General features: G+C 40.7%; 1 protein-coding gene across 3 annotated transcripts; it reads right to left on the bottom strand.

The window, feature by feature from the left end:
- Window positions 1-495: 495 nt before the first annotated feature.
- Window positions 496-15,491, bottom strand: ikbke (inhibitor of nuclear factor kappa B kinase subunit epsilon). 3 transcript variants are annotated; one of them, XM_078248200.1, is made up of 21 exons: window positions 15,049-15,490; window positions 13,971-14,070; window positions 13,588-13,725; window positions 13,127-13,256; window positions 12,866-13,047; window positions 9,489-9,649; window positions 8,250-8,360; window positions 7,943-8,122; window positions 5,825-6,021; window positions 4,914-4,972; window positions 4,694-4,785; window positions 4,427-4,528; window positions 4,040-4,094; window positions 3,242-3,354; window positions 3,088-3,164; window positions 2,942-2,981; window positions 2,741-2,842; window positions 2,058-2,154; window positions 1,774-1,865; window positions 1,607-1,678; window positions 496-1,501 (listed from the first exon to the last, which is right to left on the bottom strand). In XM_078248200.1, the coding sequence occupies exons 2-21, from the start codon at window positions 14,067-14,069 to the stop codon at window positions 1,438-1,440; spliced, it is 2,163 nt and encodes a 720-aa protein (XP_078104326.1). In that variant the 5' UTR covers window position 14,070; window positions 15,049-15,490; the 3' UTR covers window positions 496-1,437. The 3 variants fall into 3 exon arrangements, with proteins under 3 accessions (XP_078104326.1, XP_078104328.1, XP_078104329.1); XM_078248202.1 differs by having other exon boundaries at window positions 3,088-3,161; XM_078248203.1 differs by lacking the exon at window positions 8,250-8,360 and having other exon boundaries at window positions 15,049-15,491.
- Between the last annotated feature and the right edge of the window lie 221 nt (window positions 15,492-15,712).

The raw sequence follows: 15,712 nt of genomic DNA, 5'->3' as shown, positions 1-15,712 counted from the left end.
ACAAAATGTTACACTTGTTTGTGTAGGCTAGGAACAGGAAAGTTATAAAAATTTTCGGCACATCATATGAACTACACAAAACCACAGAGGCAGTAGCACTCACCCCCCTAACTAAACCGAGAAAGCCCCCGAGGACACCAACACCACTCCTACGCAGATTAAGTGAAGAACTTTCAATTTCATTCTCACTTTGCAGTGTCACAGCAACTCACTTGTTTTGCTCAAGACCTTTGGTCTTTCCAGCTGTTACACTTTCCCAAAACAGATTTAATGTTAAAGTAATTGGACTACAGGTTCAGAGTGTACCATTGTCACACAAGTTATTCATGACCTTACTGACTTTTCAGAACATGGGGATTCATCCTCACAGAGGTATGATGCCACTGTAAACTTGAAATGTTTTTTTACTTTCACTTGTAGCCTGTATTACTTAATCAACGGAGATAACATTACTCAAGACTAAAACGAACAGGCGATAAAAAAAAATATGGCAAGTTTATATGTATGGTAAAAAGTATATTTTTTATTTTTCTCCAACCTTTTGCATCACCTGTGACCCCTTTATAAACAAATGACTAATCCTGGGATTTCCCCACTGTGTGAACCACACTGGCTAATGTCATGTAATGGTTCATTTGCTATACTGTCACTAGACTGTGTACTTCTGTTAAAAAGGAGACACTGTGGTGAGTGCCGAGTTTCCCTGATTTGTTTCTTCTCTTTTACAGTGAAACCTACAATAAAATACAAAGAAATAATTTTATCATTCAAGTTAAACATCAACAGGAAGAGAGACAAGTCAAAACTACCGTCCTGTGTGCTTGGAGAAGCTAACAATCAATATATGATGTAATCAATTATGTAATCAATCACTATTTATTCACAAAATGTACCATGATATACTTAAAGTAAACAGTAATTAAGTCACATGAAACCATTTGAAAGATCAACCATTAGAAAAAAAAAAGACAGCAGACATCTCAAGCCTAACAAACACACACACATAACACAGACAGATAAACCCAGACGGAGAGCTATAGTGTCAGTATTTAAGTTTCTCCAGATTCTGCGGAGCTTCTTCTGTGGGACAAAGAAGAAACACGGCCCTAGAAAAATACTCTAGCAGCCTTGGCATTCCTTTTGCTTTATCCTGACGGTCCATTACTGTGGCAACCTATTAGAAATACAATAACACTAAAAGGCATTAATGAAGTTTGTATTGAACTGCTGTACTCAGTCACCAGCCACACACACACACACACACACAGACTAAAAATCCATCAGTGGCATTTCCTTCTTCTGCATTCTGTGCATCGTATCTCTAAATGTAGATTCACATTTGACTGATTGTCTTTGGCTGCTTCCTCTTCATACAGCATCGGCTGCAGCCAGTGTGTGTGGATTTGTGAGTTATGATGCAAAGATGCGGCACTGTTGTCACAGTGTAGAAGGTCTGGTCAAGCTCGGCTCCAGAGCTGCTGCAGGGTTCACTGCTCCCAGACTATAGGACAAAAGAAAATACAATCAATCAACATCAGACTTTCTCACCTACTGTATATGGGGGTGTGCATTTCAACAGAGACAGGAAGTTGGTCACTCAACAAACCTCTCAATAATGCTGTTGTTACACTGTAGTTCCCTCACCAACATCTCCATTTCCTCCTTCAGATGGTGCATCCTAGAACAAAAGGAAGATATGTTATCAGGGCACACAGACAGACAGACAGACAGAAAGAAAGACACACACAGACACAGACACACACACACACACACCTAGAGACCATGTGGTCCTTGTCCCTGGGTGCGATTCCAGGCTGTTGTCCTGTTTGCTTGGACTGCAGAGTGAAAATGATTCTGTCCAGAGCCTGAGGAGGACAGATGAAACATCATCATCACATCACTCCCAAATCTAACAATAATTAAATAAAAAATATCAAATAACTTTTTTTTTTTTTAATCAGTGCAGATACATGTCTTTGTGCAAACTGTTATGTTACAATATCTGATCTGAGCTGCAGAGAGAGGTCTTCAACACAGACAGAAAGTGAAATGTTGACCTTATTTTGGCGCTGCTCACTCATCTCCAGGTCTGCCAACAAGCCTGTGGAGAAAGAGCTGAAGTCCTGCAGTCGGGTCTGCATCTCCAGTAGAACACTGCAAATACATTACAGACACACTTCACGTGGACTTTTGTGCCAAATTTCAGCGTTCCTGAGATATCGCCTTTAAAAAGAATGGGACAGACGGACGGACAGACAACCTGAAAACATAACGCCTCCGTCCACGGCTGGCGCGGAGGCATAAAAACCAAATGTACCTATTCATTATTAGATTTAGGGCCATGCCTATCACATCATTATGCTAAATTCAAATTTAAAATGCGATTTAAAATCTAAAAATATATTGCTTTATCCGAACAAAATCGAAAATGAATTTAAGAATTATAGAGTAAAGTGTTACAATCTACAATCTCAATATCACTTGTCAAACAGTGAAGTGAAGATTAGTAATGCAGACTAACACATTAATCAGTTTGAGAGGGACTGCTGAATAGCAATGTCCTACTGCTATGTGTTAATCTTCTTCATATAAGCTTTCATCATCTGTGTGAATGTCTGTCAAACCAAACAAACAGTTATTTTATTGTAAACAGTCACAGTGGCTGGGATAACTAACACAGTTTAAGTGAATCTGCTGTGTGTTTGGAGTTTAAAAATGCGACTTGAGAGCCGGCTCTGACCTGCTCCACGTCCTTGTTGAGGCCAAAAGCTCTTTGTATCTCTGCACACAGTCCTCTCGTAGGAGAGATTTCACTCGCTTAATGTGGGTCGACAGGTGGATTCTGGGACGGAAGAGTGACAAGCAGATTACAGGATAGCTCAGAATGACATCCTTCACAGGCTGGACGAGCAGGACAGCAGCTGTGTCGACACATACTCACTTCTCAAACTTGTGGATTTGCTCGTCGTTATACGCCAACTCTGTGGTGAAAATAAGAAAAGAGTACGGTATTGTCAATTTTAACATGTACAAAAAAAGAGCAATAAAAATACAGTATTTGCCATGCCAACAAAAAAACATACATACTGCCAGTTAATCTGTCTTTACGATAATGCTGATGAATTGCCATAATCTTCTGCAGCAGCACCTCCATCTTCTTACTGCTGTGGGAGGCAAGAGGTCAGAGTTCAAACACCCTAAACCCATGAGGCCACTTTATATCCATGCATGCTTGGAGTACCTCTTGTCATTGGCCAGCGTCTCTGCTAGCTTGGCCTGTTCTATCTGCAGATGGTCCAGTCGGTTCTGAAACTCTTGGATTCCGGCAGCGTATATAGGCAAGTGCTCATGGACCTGTAGAAACAGCAGCCACAGACTGATCTCTGATTCAACAAAACCACAAATCTGCCAGAAAATGAATGGTTCACAGTCCATAATCCTGGATTAGTTTACATTAACAGTATTTCAAATTAAATGTGTTTTGAGCTCAACAATGTTGCACCTCTGTCTATTCTTTTCACTCACCTATGATACTGCAATGTCTGTAAAAATGCAGACCAAGAGATAACTCCTAGGGCACCCTGGTTGTTTAGAATGCAATATTTTGACTATACTATATTTGACTAAATGTCAAACTTTATCACTTTTTAACACTGACCGAAATTTGTCCGTTTTGACGGCTGGCATTAAATATTAAATATTCTTTAAACAGAAAGACTATTTTATATGGAAAACATTTCTTATACACCTGATTGTTTCAACTTTTCACATTCTAAGTAGAAAAAACGGTTTATATTAAGGCATTTATAAAACTATCATATTGGTATTATTACTAGAATAAAAACAATTAAATAGTCCTACTTTCAATGATGAGGTAACAAAACACGTTAAAAGTGTGCAACACCATTGCTGCATGCCATCCCTTTTCTTATCACTCTTTTTATTATGACCTGCAATTCTCTGATATATAGTCATTAATGAAGGAATAACGGCATAAAAATACAGAAAATATGTGATACTTCTTTCTGACACCACTCACCAGATGCAGCTTTTGCCTATCAGCTGAACCTTGGTTTTCTGAAGCGTAATGGCCTCTAAGAAAAATAAAGATACAACAGATATGGGAGGAGAAAGAGAAAAAAAGAGGAGGTGGCAGGTTGAATTATCACAATATAATAGGTGGTCTGCATTTGTCAACAGAATACTTCTCTCAGAATCCACAACATACATTGATAGCAGTTAAGATCATATAGTGAGCAATCCAAACCTAAATCACACTCATGGCAGAAAATTCAACCTAAAAAAGCAAGTACAGCTCATATGCCTTTCTGCTGTGTATCATAATGTATGCAATACATTTTAACACCCCCAGTGTGAGATCTCAGATTCTCTTTATTTGGCTCAAAAAGTGTGTAGATACACTCACAGTGTGTGTGTCCTGTGTTCTACGTTGAGGCAAGACTGCAGTCTAATGGTGATCATCGCGATACTGTGCATTGCGTCTTCACACTCCCTGCGCAACCTCATCCTGAGGAACAATAAGAGTGTGTGAGAGGAGGAAAAATGGGACAGGAGAAGAGTTTGATAAGGATCATTACTTAGACTCAGTACATAACCTCAGAGGTGCATTGTTCCTTTGCAGTGCAGTGAAAGAAATATTTGTTAATTTAACATGTGTGTGTGTGTGTCTCACATGTAGCTGTAGTATCCTTGCAGCAGCAGCTTTCGGTGTGTGTGCAGCAACTGTACTATCCTCAAATACTGATAGACCACTCCCACTATTACCTACAGAAAAGAGGGGAAGTAAAGGAGATAATAAAAAAAATGGGTTGGATGCTTATAAATAAAAAAAATAAAAAAAATGAACATAACATTAGACATGGCTGGCAAACAAATCAGCAGAACAGCAGTACCTTGGAGAAGTTGTAGTCTGCCATAACGTCAAACCTGGATGGGATGACTGGAGTCGCTGCTACAGAGGACAGAAAAAACACACAAAATACATGACTTATGGAAACAGTGTGTGTGTGTGTGTGTGTGTGTGTGTGTGTGTGTGTGTGTGTGTGTGTGTGTGTGTGTGTGTCTGGGCATTAATACTCGCACACGTTATTTCAAATGTGACTACTTTCTTTTTCAACCAACATTCAAGATGCACTCCTCTTTTGTATATCATTTCCCTATATCTGGTGTTGGCATTCCCCTAGGGGAATATCAAAGAATAAAGAAGAGGGAAGCTTAAAGGTCCTATGACATGCTGCTTTTTGGATGCTTTTATATAGGCCTTAGTGGTCCCCTAATACTGTATCTGAAGTCTCTTTCCCGAAATTCAGCCTTGGTGCAGAATTACAGCCACTAGAGCCAGTCCCACAATGAGCTTTACTTAGGACGTGCCATTTCTGTGTCTGTAGCTTTAAATGCTATTGAGGAGGAGGGGGGGGGGCAAGGTGGAGGGTGGGGGTGTGGCCTTTACCAACTGCCATGCTTCGCTTGTTTTCAAGCCATGATGTCTCTCTCTCTCTCATGGGTGGGCCAAATTCTCTGGGCGGGCAAAGCAGAGAAAGGGGAGGTAACCTTCCTCCGTATGACGTCATAAGGAGGAGATTCCAGATCGGCCCATCTGAGCTTTCATTTTCTCAAAGGCAGAGCAGGATACCCAGGACTCGGTTTACACCTATCGCCATTTCTAGCCACAGGGGGACCATAGGCAGGCTGGGGGAACTCACGTTAATGTTAAAAAACCTCATAAAGTAAAATGTTCATGCCATGGGACCTTTAAGACTTCACATAAACATATCAAAGGTGTACATGTCTTTGATTGTCTTACGTTCTCTGAAGGGCATGCTGGTATTTGCTTCAGGCCCATAGCTGAGCAGAATGAGGGGCTCGGCAGGTGAAGTACACGGAAGGTTGACCACCTTCATGTTGCCCTCCAGAGGGAGGTTGTGACCCAGGTACAGCAGATGTTGCAGCTGAACTCCTATACCGGTTTGAGACGCCACTTCCTCAAAGAACACTGACACCCTGAGAGAATTGAGAGGAGTGAGAGCTTTTTGGCTGCTAGACACCTTTTTAAATTTCAGGTTTGATTCTGCATCCTGACTACATTTTGTGATCAGGATCAGTGCTCTTGGTTACTGCTATAATTGCAATTCTGCACAAATGTATCGGCGCATATCCATGATACCCAGTGCAGATGTAGTGGCTTCAATTTGTATTTATGTTCGCGGAGATATTGAAAGGCTGGTCACATTTTCAATGTCCAACGATGCATGGAAAAAGGTGATCGACACAATAACCATCGGTAACAGTGGTTACATGTAAGTACGAACTAAACTTGCTGCATTATCTAATGGTAGCAGGTAGTAGAGCTCGACCGATAAAGGATTTTTAAGGCCGATATCGATACAAATATTTGGTGATTTAGAAATCCGATATTCCGACATATCGGCTGATATGTATATTTTTTTAAATATCCAGAAAGGCATTACAAATCATAAACAGATTCCCCTAACATTAGTTATCTGTAGTTATTTATGAGTCCTCACTAAAATAATGTGATAATGCAGTTTAAAAATAAACTTGTTTGTTTTATTCTCACAACAGAACAGAAACATCAAAATATATTAAAGTTCTGATAAATAAAATGTATAAAAATTAGGGCTGTCAGCATTAATCGCATGCCGGCATTTATTAATTTATTTTACACTTCACTCGGCTTTGCGTCATGCCTAACAGGCTACTATTTTGACCCTTTGCCACACCTTTACTTATCATCAAGCTGCCATACTTCCTCCTGCTGCAGGCTGCAGGCATGATGGAGAAAGACAGCAGCAATAACTCTGAATGGAGCTTTTTATTTTCCAAAACTCCCGGACGGCTCAGTAGACAAGTCTAAAGCCATATGCACATTGTGTAAAGCCGAATCAAAATATCACTGAAGCACGTCAAGCTTGAGCTACGGAGCTACGGAGCTAAGCATATAGTTCAGTTAACGTGATGCTACCCGCTAGCATGCTACCCACTCAGGCAAAGCACTATTTTGGAGAGTGCTACTTGCCGACCTGTGGATGAAACCAAATCCAAAACAATTACTACAGCTCTTGCGAAACAGGTGGCAACTAACTGCAGACCTGTCAGCATCGTAGAGGACTCAGGTCTTAAAGACGTACTATCATTGCCGTCGAGGGGGACAGTAGTTTCACGCATTCACAGCCACATGACACGGAGAAAGCAGCCACAGTGGAACTGCTGCAAGGTGCTGCAAACGCTGTCTCATTAACCGGTGATCACTGGACGTCAGTGTGTAATCAACATTATTTAGGAGTTACTAAACACTATATTGACTCTGGTAAGGATAGGGATTTTTAGTTTTTTAGTTAGGTACTTGGCGGAATTGTGCAATAATGAGAGATTCACACATTTTTCTTTTGTTTACAGTAAATAAATAATAACAAATACAAATCTTAAAGTAAAGTTCATAAAGTAACTTTCTATGCATTCATGAATTCCTTATTCACCACTATACTGTAGACATTAACTAAATTATTTACAGCCATGAATCAGCTCAAATCACATTATGTGGCTCTAATTCGATTTTTTTTTTTTTTTTTTTTTTTAAGTATAACATAATGCTGCAATTGCTTCACGTTTGGCTTGTTGGTGGAATCATCGACCAATGAGTCATATTGTAAATAACGTAACTTTTGACGTTTGCTTCCTCCTTATTTCTGTGGTAACATTAAAGAGATTTAAAAAGGACAGATAGGTTGGTTACTGGTACATATTTTTGTGAGCAACCAACCTATCTACCTATAAAGTGACATGAATTATCGTTAGCCAGAAAAGATCAAGGCTAACGTTCCATTGCTTATATTATATCTGTAAGTCTGCTTTATTAGTGTTTGATCAGAATAATGTGTGTGATACGCCTATGCAGACTTACGTGTTATAGTGGTTTATGTAGATGCAATGTGCCATGGCCTGTTGCAGAGAGAAGATGTGAACTGGCTGCCGCTGCAGTATGTCTGTGGTGGCTGTGAAGAACTGGTCAAAGCCCCAACACCTCTCCTGGTCAGCCTCCAGTATACCCGCTAGCACTGGAACCAGCTGCACCGCCAGACCCCTACAGACAGAGAGGGACAGAATGGGAGAGAAATGGATGGAGACAATCAAGACAAAGTTAGCATCCCGTGTTCTCATTAAAGAGTCACTGAGATGCATGTTTAAATGCTCTTTAACAGGTGACATACTGTGATAGTTGGCAGCTGTGAGGTAGGTGGTAGCCCCACTCTATAGGCCCGTTCTCCACCCGCTGTGTTCCGCTTATTGCCCCCATAGGCTTCTCTGTAGTCATTTTGAACCTACACATCATAACACACAAGTCAGGCTGATGGATCATTGATGGATGTTCATGTTTAACCAGATACCTCAGAAATCCTGAAGAAACATTGAGAAAACACCTTTCTCTAAGGGGAGAGCTAAGCATTTGGCACAATTAAGTTAGGTTAAGTGGTATTTTCATTAACACTGAGAAAATGTCATCTACTGGTTTCATGGTGGTATGTTTTCCAATATACAGTAAATCTTGGCTGGTGGAGATGGAGCTTAAGACAAGTACTTTGACACCCAACTCAATGTCATAATTTCACATAAATATGTGTGCATGTATATATATCTGTTTATCTGATTTCAAAGGTTTCAATTTGTGTCTCAACTTGTTTCTACTTGAAAAGTGTTGTAGTTCAACTATATTTAACTATCCATGTACAGTCATGTGAACAAATTAGGACACCCACGCTAAAGTTGACAAAAAGAGGAATAAAAAAAATCATCTTTTGGAAATTGATCTTAATGCCTTAATTAAAAAAATGAGGAAAAATCCAACCTTTAAGGACACCAATTTTCTTTGTGAATGAATAATGTATGGTAAATAAATAAACGTTCTCACTTAAAATACAGGGGGCATAAGTAAGTACACCCCTATGTTAAATTCCCATAGAGGCAGGCAGATGTTTATTTTTAAAGGCCAGTTATTTCATGGATCCAGGATACTATGCATCCTGATAAAGTTCCCTTGGCCTTTGGAATTAAAATAGCCCCACATCATCACATCCCCTTCACCATACCTAGAGATTGGCATGGTTTTATTTCAGTTAGGCTAATAGCTGGTTTGATTGTCATTGAGAGATGATTTTATGGAAAGTACCCCATGCCAATATCTAGGTATGGTGAAGGGCATGTTTAGCATGGGTGTCCTAATTTTTTCACATGATATATATGTGTGTTTTATGCTTGTATATATATGTTTTTGTCTTTGTGAAGCACTTTGGTGCAAACTTGTTTGCTTTTAAAGTGCTATATAAATGAAATAAACTTAAATCAAATCGAAACTGGTATAATTACTTCATTAGCTACGGTTGAAGGAGTGGAGTTTGAAACTCAATGTGTGGTCTGTGATTTAATTTCTCACAGCTATTGTATTAACTTACATGGTGGGCTTGTTCCTGCGGGGTCCTCCATACGGTGTAAAGGGAAGACTACCAGTGGCAGCGTGGTAAAATGTCACACCAATACTCCAGAGGTCTACACTCACTCCATAGGATTTCTGTTGAGGCTTACGCAGCACGGCACGTTCATACATGTCTGGGTGCTACACACACACACACACACACACACACACACACACACACACACACACACACACACACACACACACACACACACACACACACACACACAGTAAGAAGAAAGGACACAAGCAAATCTGCAGAGGTGGATAAACAGTCATCAAACCTTCATATGTTGATAGCATTTACGATTATCATCTAAACATGTATTCTTTCTATATCATATATACTTTTAATCAGGGAACACCATGTTACATTTAAATGTAACAGTGAAATGTGTAGTTACTTCTAGAGCCTTACACCTCATTTGTCCACTAGAGGGCCACCCAGGCTTCATAATACAAGTTGCTTCGAGGTATCAAGATCCAGGCTGCACAGGGCCTGTCTCACAAAGTCATTCCAAAACAGTCACTACATAACACTGGTAACACAGGCTTGGAGTGGATTCACATGCAATGGTGGGGTTCGTAGCACACCACCACTCACATGCAACACATAGAAATTCAGATCAGAGTTTAGAGGGTAAGCTATCCTTATGTGGAAATGGCGCTTTTATAGCATTAAAGTAATATAGATATCAAAGTGGTTTATTAAAAATTTCATTTACATTTCTTTTTTTTGAAATTTTGCTGTTTGAATTTTCACTACTAATTTAATAAATTGTAATCAATCTTTACTATATATTATATTTGGATGACTCCGAAAAAAAATAGTTTGAAGGATTGTGCAGCCTAGGCGGAAGCATGCGCTCTTCTGTCTCCAAGTCACTTTATTCAAAAATGTTATTTTTGACTGCATTTTCGCAGATAGCACAAAACACAGGCTTACTAAGGCTTCATCCACACTAATACAGTATAATTTTAAAACCCATAACTTTTGCTATGTTTACACCTGATCACACACTGATCCGGCGTTTTAGAACCCCTAAAACGGAGACATTTAGAAAAGCTGCTGACCCCGTTTGATCCGGTCTGGACGGGCAGAAACAGAGACCATTTGAAACGATGATGCAGACAATTACGTTATCAGACACATCGTGTCCTTCCTTGATTCATCACGCCCCTATCACATGACCCTTTTTCTGGAGGAAAACAAACATCCGCCTTGACTACCAGTGGTTATTTCAACACGGATAACAAAATTACAGCCGTTTCTGACCTTGTTGTCGATGCCAGCAGCTGTTATGCAGTTAGATTCTACATTTTATAATGCTACTAATGCCTAAATGCGCAAGAGGCAAGCTATTATTTGCATAATTTGCGACAATATTCGTGACCAGCGGCGTTATCAGCCTTAAGCGTCATTTAGGGGTGTGCGGTGGTGGGAGTGTCTATTAAATGGCCTATTTGTTTGAGTTGAATGTTGAATGTCAAAAAGTAACGTTACCTGAAAACAGCGTGTAGTTTCTTTTTAGCATATCACTTCACACTTTCAGTCACTATGACTACTACCACGGTCAGAAACATTGTGCCAAAATATGAACAATAACGTTACTGTCAACGGGCTCATCTGCTAATGTTAGCTACCGACCATTACCTTGAAACCATCCAGCAAATAGACGGTACTGTAGGGTGCAGTTACCTGAAACCGGTAATTTAACGTCACCGATCATTTAAAGGCTCTGACACACCAACCTGATAATCGGCCGCCGGACAGTCTGGCGAGGTCAGTGACTCAAGTCTGTTCGGTGTGTTCCGTGCCGTCGTCCGTTGGAGGGGCCGTCGGCCTTCATTTCGGCAGACCTGACTTGCTTGTTCGGAGGGCGGGCAGTCGGACTCAATGACCAATCTGATTGGTGGAGTGCTAACCCGAAATTAACGAGTGGGATGAGTGACGGATGCCTCTCAAAATCGGACAAAAATCTTTTAAACTGACCTTTGTCGATCTGAAATGAAGACACGTTTCAGTGAACTATTTTTGTAAAATACGAGATCGTAGTTCGAACAAGCTGCTATTATGTTCGGCTGGAGAAGCCAGACCCACATGACGCGTTCGTCATTTCCGGTTTTCATTTTTTGGGCGACAATACAGATTAGCACCGCCTGCTGTTATGGAGACGTATTACGTCTCGCGCACGCACAGAACGTAGGCTCAAGTCGGCGTCGCTTCGGTGTGTTCAGAGGCACTTTTTGGACCTCGGGGAGACTGATCAGTCCGACTGCCTTTTCTGCCGACGGTCGGCTGTAGGGTTGGTGTGTCAGGGCCTTAACACACAGTTTAACAACAAAACGCTGAGTGAACATTACTAGCTAAGTTTTTCATGTTGGTTTTGAGTGGTATGCACCCCCACTTACCTGGAAAACGGTTTTAAAACAGTAACGTTAATACAGCGTGTCGGAGGAATACAGCGTCTCCTGCAGCGGGGAGTCAGAAGCAGAGGGACCGCAGCGTTCGCTAACATTAGCTTCTTGTCTCATCTGGGGTCTGATAAACAGTGAATTCATCAAATTCAGTGTCCACACTGCTATTTTCCAATAAACTGTAGCTGTCATATTTCACGGGACCCGCGTGAGTGCGGATTTCCTGTCGCGGCTTTCGCCGCTGTTTGTCACTTTGCCTAAGATTGAGTGACAAGTGTACTCGCCCTGTTGTTTATTTGGTTGCCATGACTTTCGCGAGTGATGACGTCCTGTCACTGTTCCAGTTGCTCACCCTAAAGGGGAGAGAGAGCGGATGACAGTTCGCTTGAGTTCAGCAGAGCAGACAGCTCTGCAGAGTCGTATAATTACGACTTTATGACTTTTCATAAACAGCTGAAGAAGCACCGGTGCGCCGCTGCTACATGTACATAGCGAAAACCCTGTTATGCATCTGCCCTATTTCTGATACCGTGGTGGCAGAAATTTTGCTGCGTCTGATCGCCAGTTGCATGACTGACCACCGGAGGGTGACATCGGGTTGCATTTTTTTCAAAGTTGAATCTGTCTCAAGCCTGCAGGTTTTTTCGGCACCCCCCAGCGGCACTCACTGCCGCAGCCTAAATGCACTACCACAGTTCAAAATAAATGGAAAGACTTGCGTCTTCACCGGACCCGGCCTTACATGTGCTTACATCGACACGCGCATGCCCAGTGTACGGGAATGGTCTGTGATATGCGTTTTCGGGTGTTTTAGTATGGACAGAGATAAGTCCTGAAACACTTGTGCCGACTGAGATTGATTTAGTTTTAAAACACCGTTTGAGAATGAAAACGTAGTAGTGTGGATGTAGGCTAAGTTGAGTGGGACTGTTGTCTTACCAGATACTCTTCAGTTCCGTAGATAGACACAAACTTCTCATCATCTTCCAGCTCTCTTGCTGCTCCAAAGTCAGTCAGCTTATAAACAGACTTGCCATCCTCCCCAACCTGCCGCATGATGTTGCCTGGTTTAATGTCCCGGTGTACTACACCATTTTCTCGCAGGTGGTTCATCCCCTGCACTAAAGAGAAGAAAGGTAGGAATACTTTAGTTTAGAATGTTTGAAGTCATAGAAAGACCAATATATACAGTATACCCACCTACACACTGCAAAACTGTGAGGAACTCTGTTTCAGGCAGGCCAAAGGCGTTTTCTGCGTCCTCGAGCAGGCTGAGAAGAGATCCTCCTGAACAATACTCCATCACCAGCACCTTCTGTTTAGAGGGCAGCTAGAGAGAGAGCGAGAGAGAGAGAGAGAGAGAGAGAGAGAGAGAGAGAGAGAGAGAGAGAGAGAGAGAGAGGGGCATTAGGAGGTGAGCAATTGCTTCAACACTGTAAACATTATGGAAATATATTAGGGAAAACTTACTGCCAAGAATTCCATGATAGATACAACTTAAAGAGGAAAGTGACCACGTGTACAAATGCTCTCCTATTCCATGTTACAAATTAATTTGGAACTGCAGCCCTGTTTTATATAATGATAATTATCTTATCACAACACATGGCTGTGTTTTCCCATGTCCTTGTTTGTCTTTACTCTTCTCATGGTAGTCTTACCTCTTCCACGGCGTGCAGCCTGACAATATTGTTGTGATTGAGCTTCCTCAGCATTTCAAACTCTCTCATCTGGACCTCATGGGGGCGGTTGTAGCTCAACATGTTAAACACCTTGACGGCTACCAGCTCGCCCAACCTCTGCAAAGACACACACACACACACACCTCAGCATAACATGTCACAATTACATGTAAGAACATCAAAACAAGGCCAAATCAGCACTGCAAACACAACCTTTTCTTATCACACATCCTGTCGCTTTTGAGAGAAAAGGTAGGCTTGAAGATCTGAGATAATGGCAGCAGTTATGTAAATGAGCTGCTCTGTGGAAAAACAACTTGACAATGTGTTATGGTTAAAACAATCATCCACAATGTGGCTACCTTGTTGCGTGCCTTGTAGACACTGGCAGTAGCCCCTTGCCCGAGGACATCTTCTACAGACCACAGGTAGTTTGCTGTACTGGCCGTCACCCCTGCCATGCTGGAGGGAAGAGACAGACAGAGAGAATAATTAGACAGAGAGGAAACAATCTGTCATTTCTTTTATCATATTATGTATACCAGAATATTTTGGGTTGAATTTTAATATGTTATAAGAAGGAAAACTAAGCCAACAATTCAACTTCAGGAAAAAGACATTATCATACGTTTTAAAGGTAATGAGATGGAAAAAGATGTTATTGTTTTGTACAGTTAATTACATTATTATGAAAATTTCACATTCACAAGAAGAAATGGGCAGACTCCAAACCAAACTTTGGACATTTTTATCAAGAACTTTATCAATATGGCAACACTGTATATGTACCTCTGCAATGGACATTTTAAATTATTGCAATACTGGGGAAAAGAGTTTGTGTTGGGTAACGTTACTTGTGTTCTTTACATAAAGTATAAAAAAGAAAGAATAAAAAGACAGAATTAGAAAAATATTAACAGAGACTGGGTAACGTTAGAGAGACAAGCTATCTTTGTCTTTGTGCTCATAGAGAGATACAAACATTACAAATGAATTATTGAATACAGTAAATGTAGCCGGATATAGTTACTAGCTACTATATAGGTAGCTAGCTAGCTATAACAATAACGTTTACGTTACATGTAGCCTACACAATATTTCTCAAACTTTGTTATTATTGAAACACTAATTTCCTTAGCTAGGTTAATAGAGATGGTAACAGTGAATCTACATAGTTAGCTAGCTATCTAGCTAACTTAATATTAACTTTAGCTACATATGCTTTGGTGACCTTTATTTAGCGTTAGATGGTATGTAAATTACCTGACAACCAGCAGTTTATTGACTGTGCACTTTAATAACACAACACTTATCTTATATGATTATGTTAGCAACTAACGTTACTTACGCTAGTTAAAAACTAGCTAACTAACTAACTAAGTAACTAACGGGTATCTAGGAAGTCCGTTTAACTAACTAAAATGTTAGCTGTTCGCTTACCTGGACTGCTGATGCAGTTAGCATAAATAAACTTCCTGACAGTTGTCCCTGATAGCCTCTGCCGTTATCGGAACCACGGCCGGCAGGTTCTGCGGGATGTCTCAGTTACAACTGTTTTTTTTTTTTCTTCTGTGAAATATGACGTCAAAATAAACGTCACTCTTGTCAGTTACAGCTCAAACTGGCCAGTAGATTTTACGGTAAATCCGAACTTCCTGAAAACAAAATACGCTTACGTGTGAAACTTCTTCTGAAGTGAGAAACGAATGGCTGCTTTCTGAACAGGTAGCTAACGTTAACGTTTCGGTTCGGGAGAACCTTCTGCTGATGACCGTTTCCTAGAGTTAACGAGTTAACGAGTTTTCTAGTTTCATCGAAGGTAGCAGCTTGTATCACTGCAATACGGTGACTGATTTAGAATGGGATGGTCTCTAGACTCTAGTCATAAATGAAGGCGGAAATAAACAAAGTGCAAACTTGAAGGTTTCATTTTCTGCCTAAACTTCCGTCTGTGTTGCACTAACCGAAATACAGTTATTACATAGGTCACATTATACTGAGGCATCCTGATGAATCTGCTGGAATAATGTTGTTCCTAGTTTTTACTTGAGATAAGTTTTGCCCTGAAAAGAAGAGACTGGGGAACTATGAGCAGCATGCAGGG

Source organism: Sander vitreus, chromosome 4 (genome assembly GCF_031162955.1).
Source record: "Sander vitreus isolate 19-12246 chromosome 4, sanVit1, whole genome shotgun sequence".
NCBI classification, from domain to species: domain Eukaryota; kingdom Metazoa; phylum Chordata; class Actinopteri; order Perciformes; family Percidae; genus Sander; species Sander vitreus.
This window is presented reverse-complemented; position numbering and strand designations above follow the sequence as displayed.

Coding starts and splice junctions, on each gene's coding strand:
- ikbke (XM_078248200.1), bottom strand. CDS start 14,069: ATGGCAGGGGTGACGGCCAGTACAGCAAACTACCTGTGGTCTGTAGAA. Junction 8,361..9,488: donor CGCAGGAACAAGCCCACCAT/GTAAGTTAATAC, acceptor TATGATGTGTAG/GTTCAAAATGACTACAGAGA. Junction 1,866..2,057: donor GTGAGCAGCGCCAAAATAAG/GTCAACATTTCA, acceptor TGTCCTCCTCAG/GCTCTGGACAGAATCATTTT.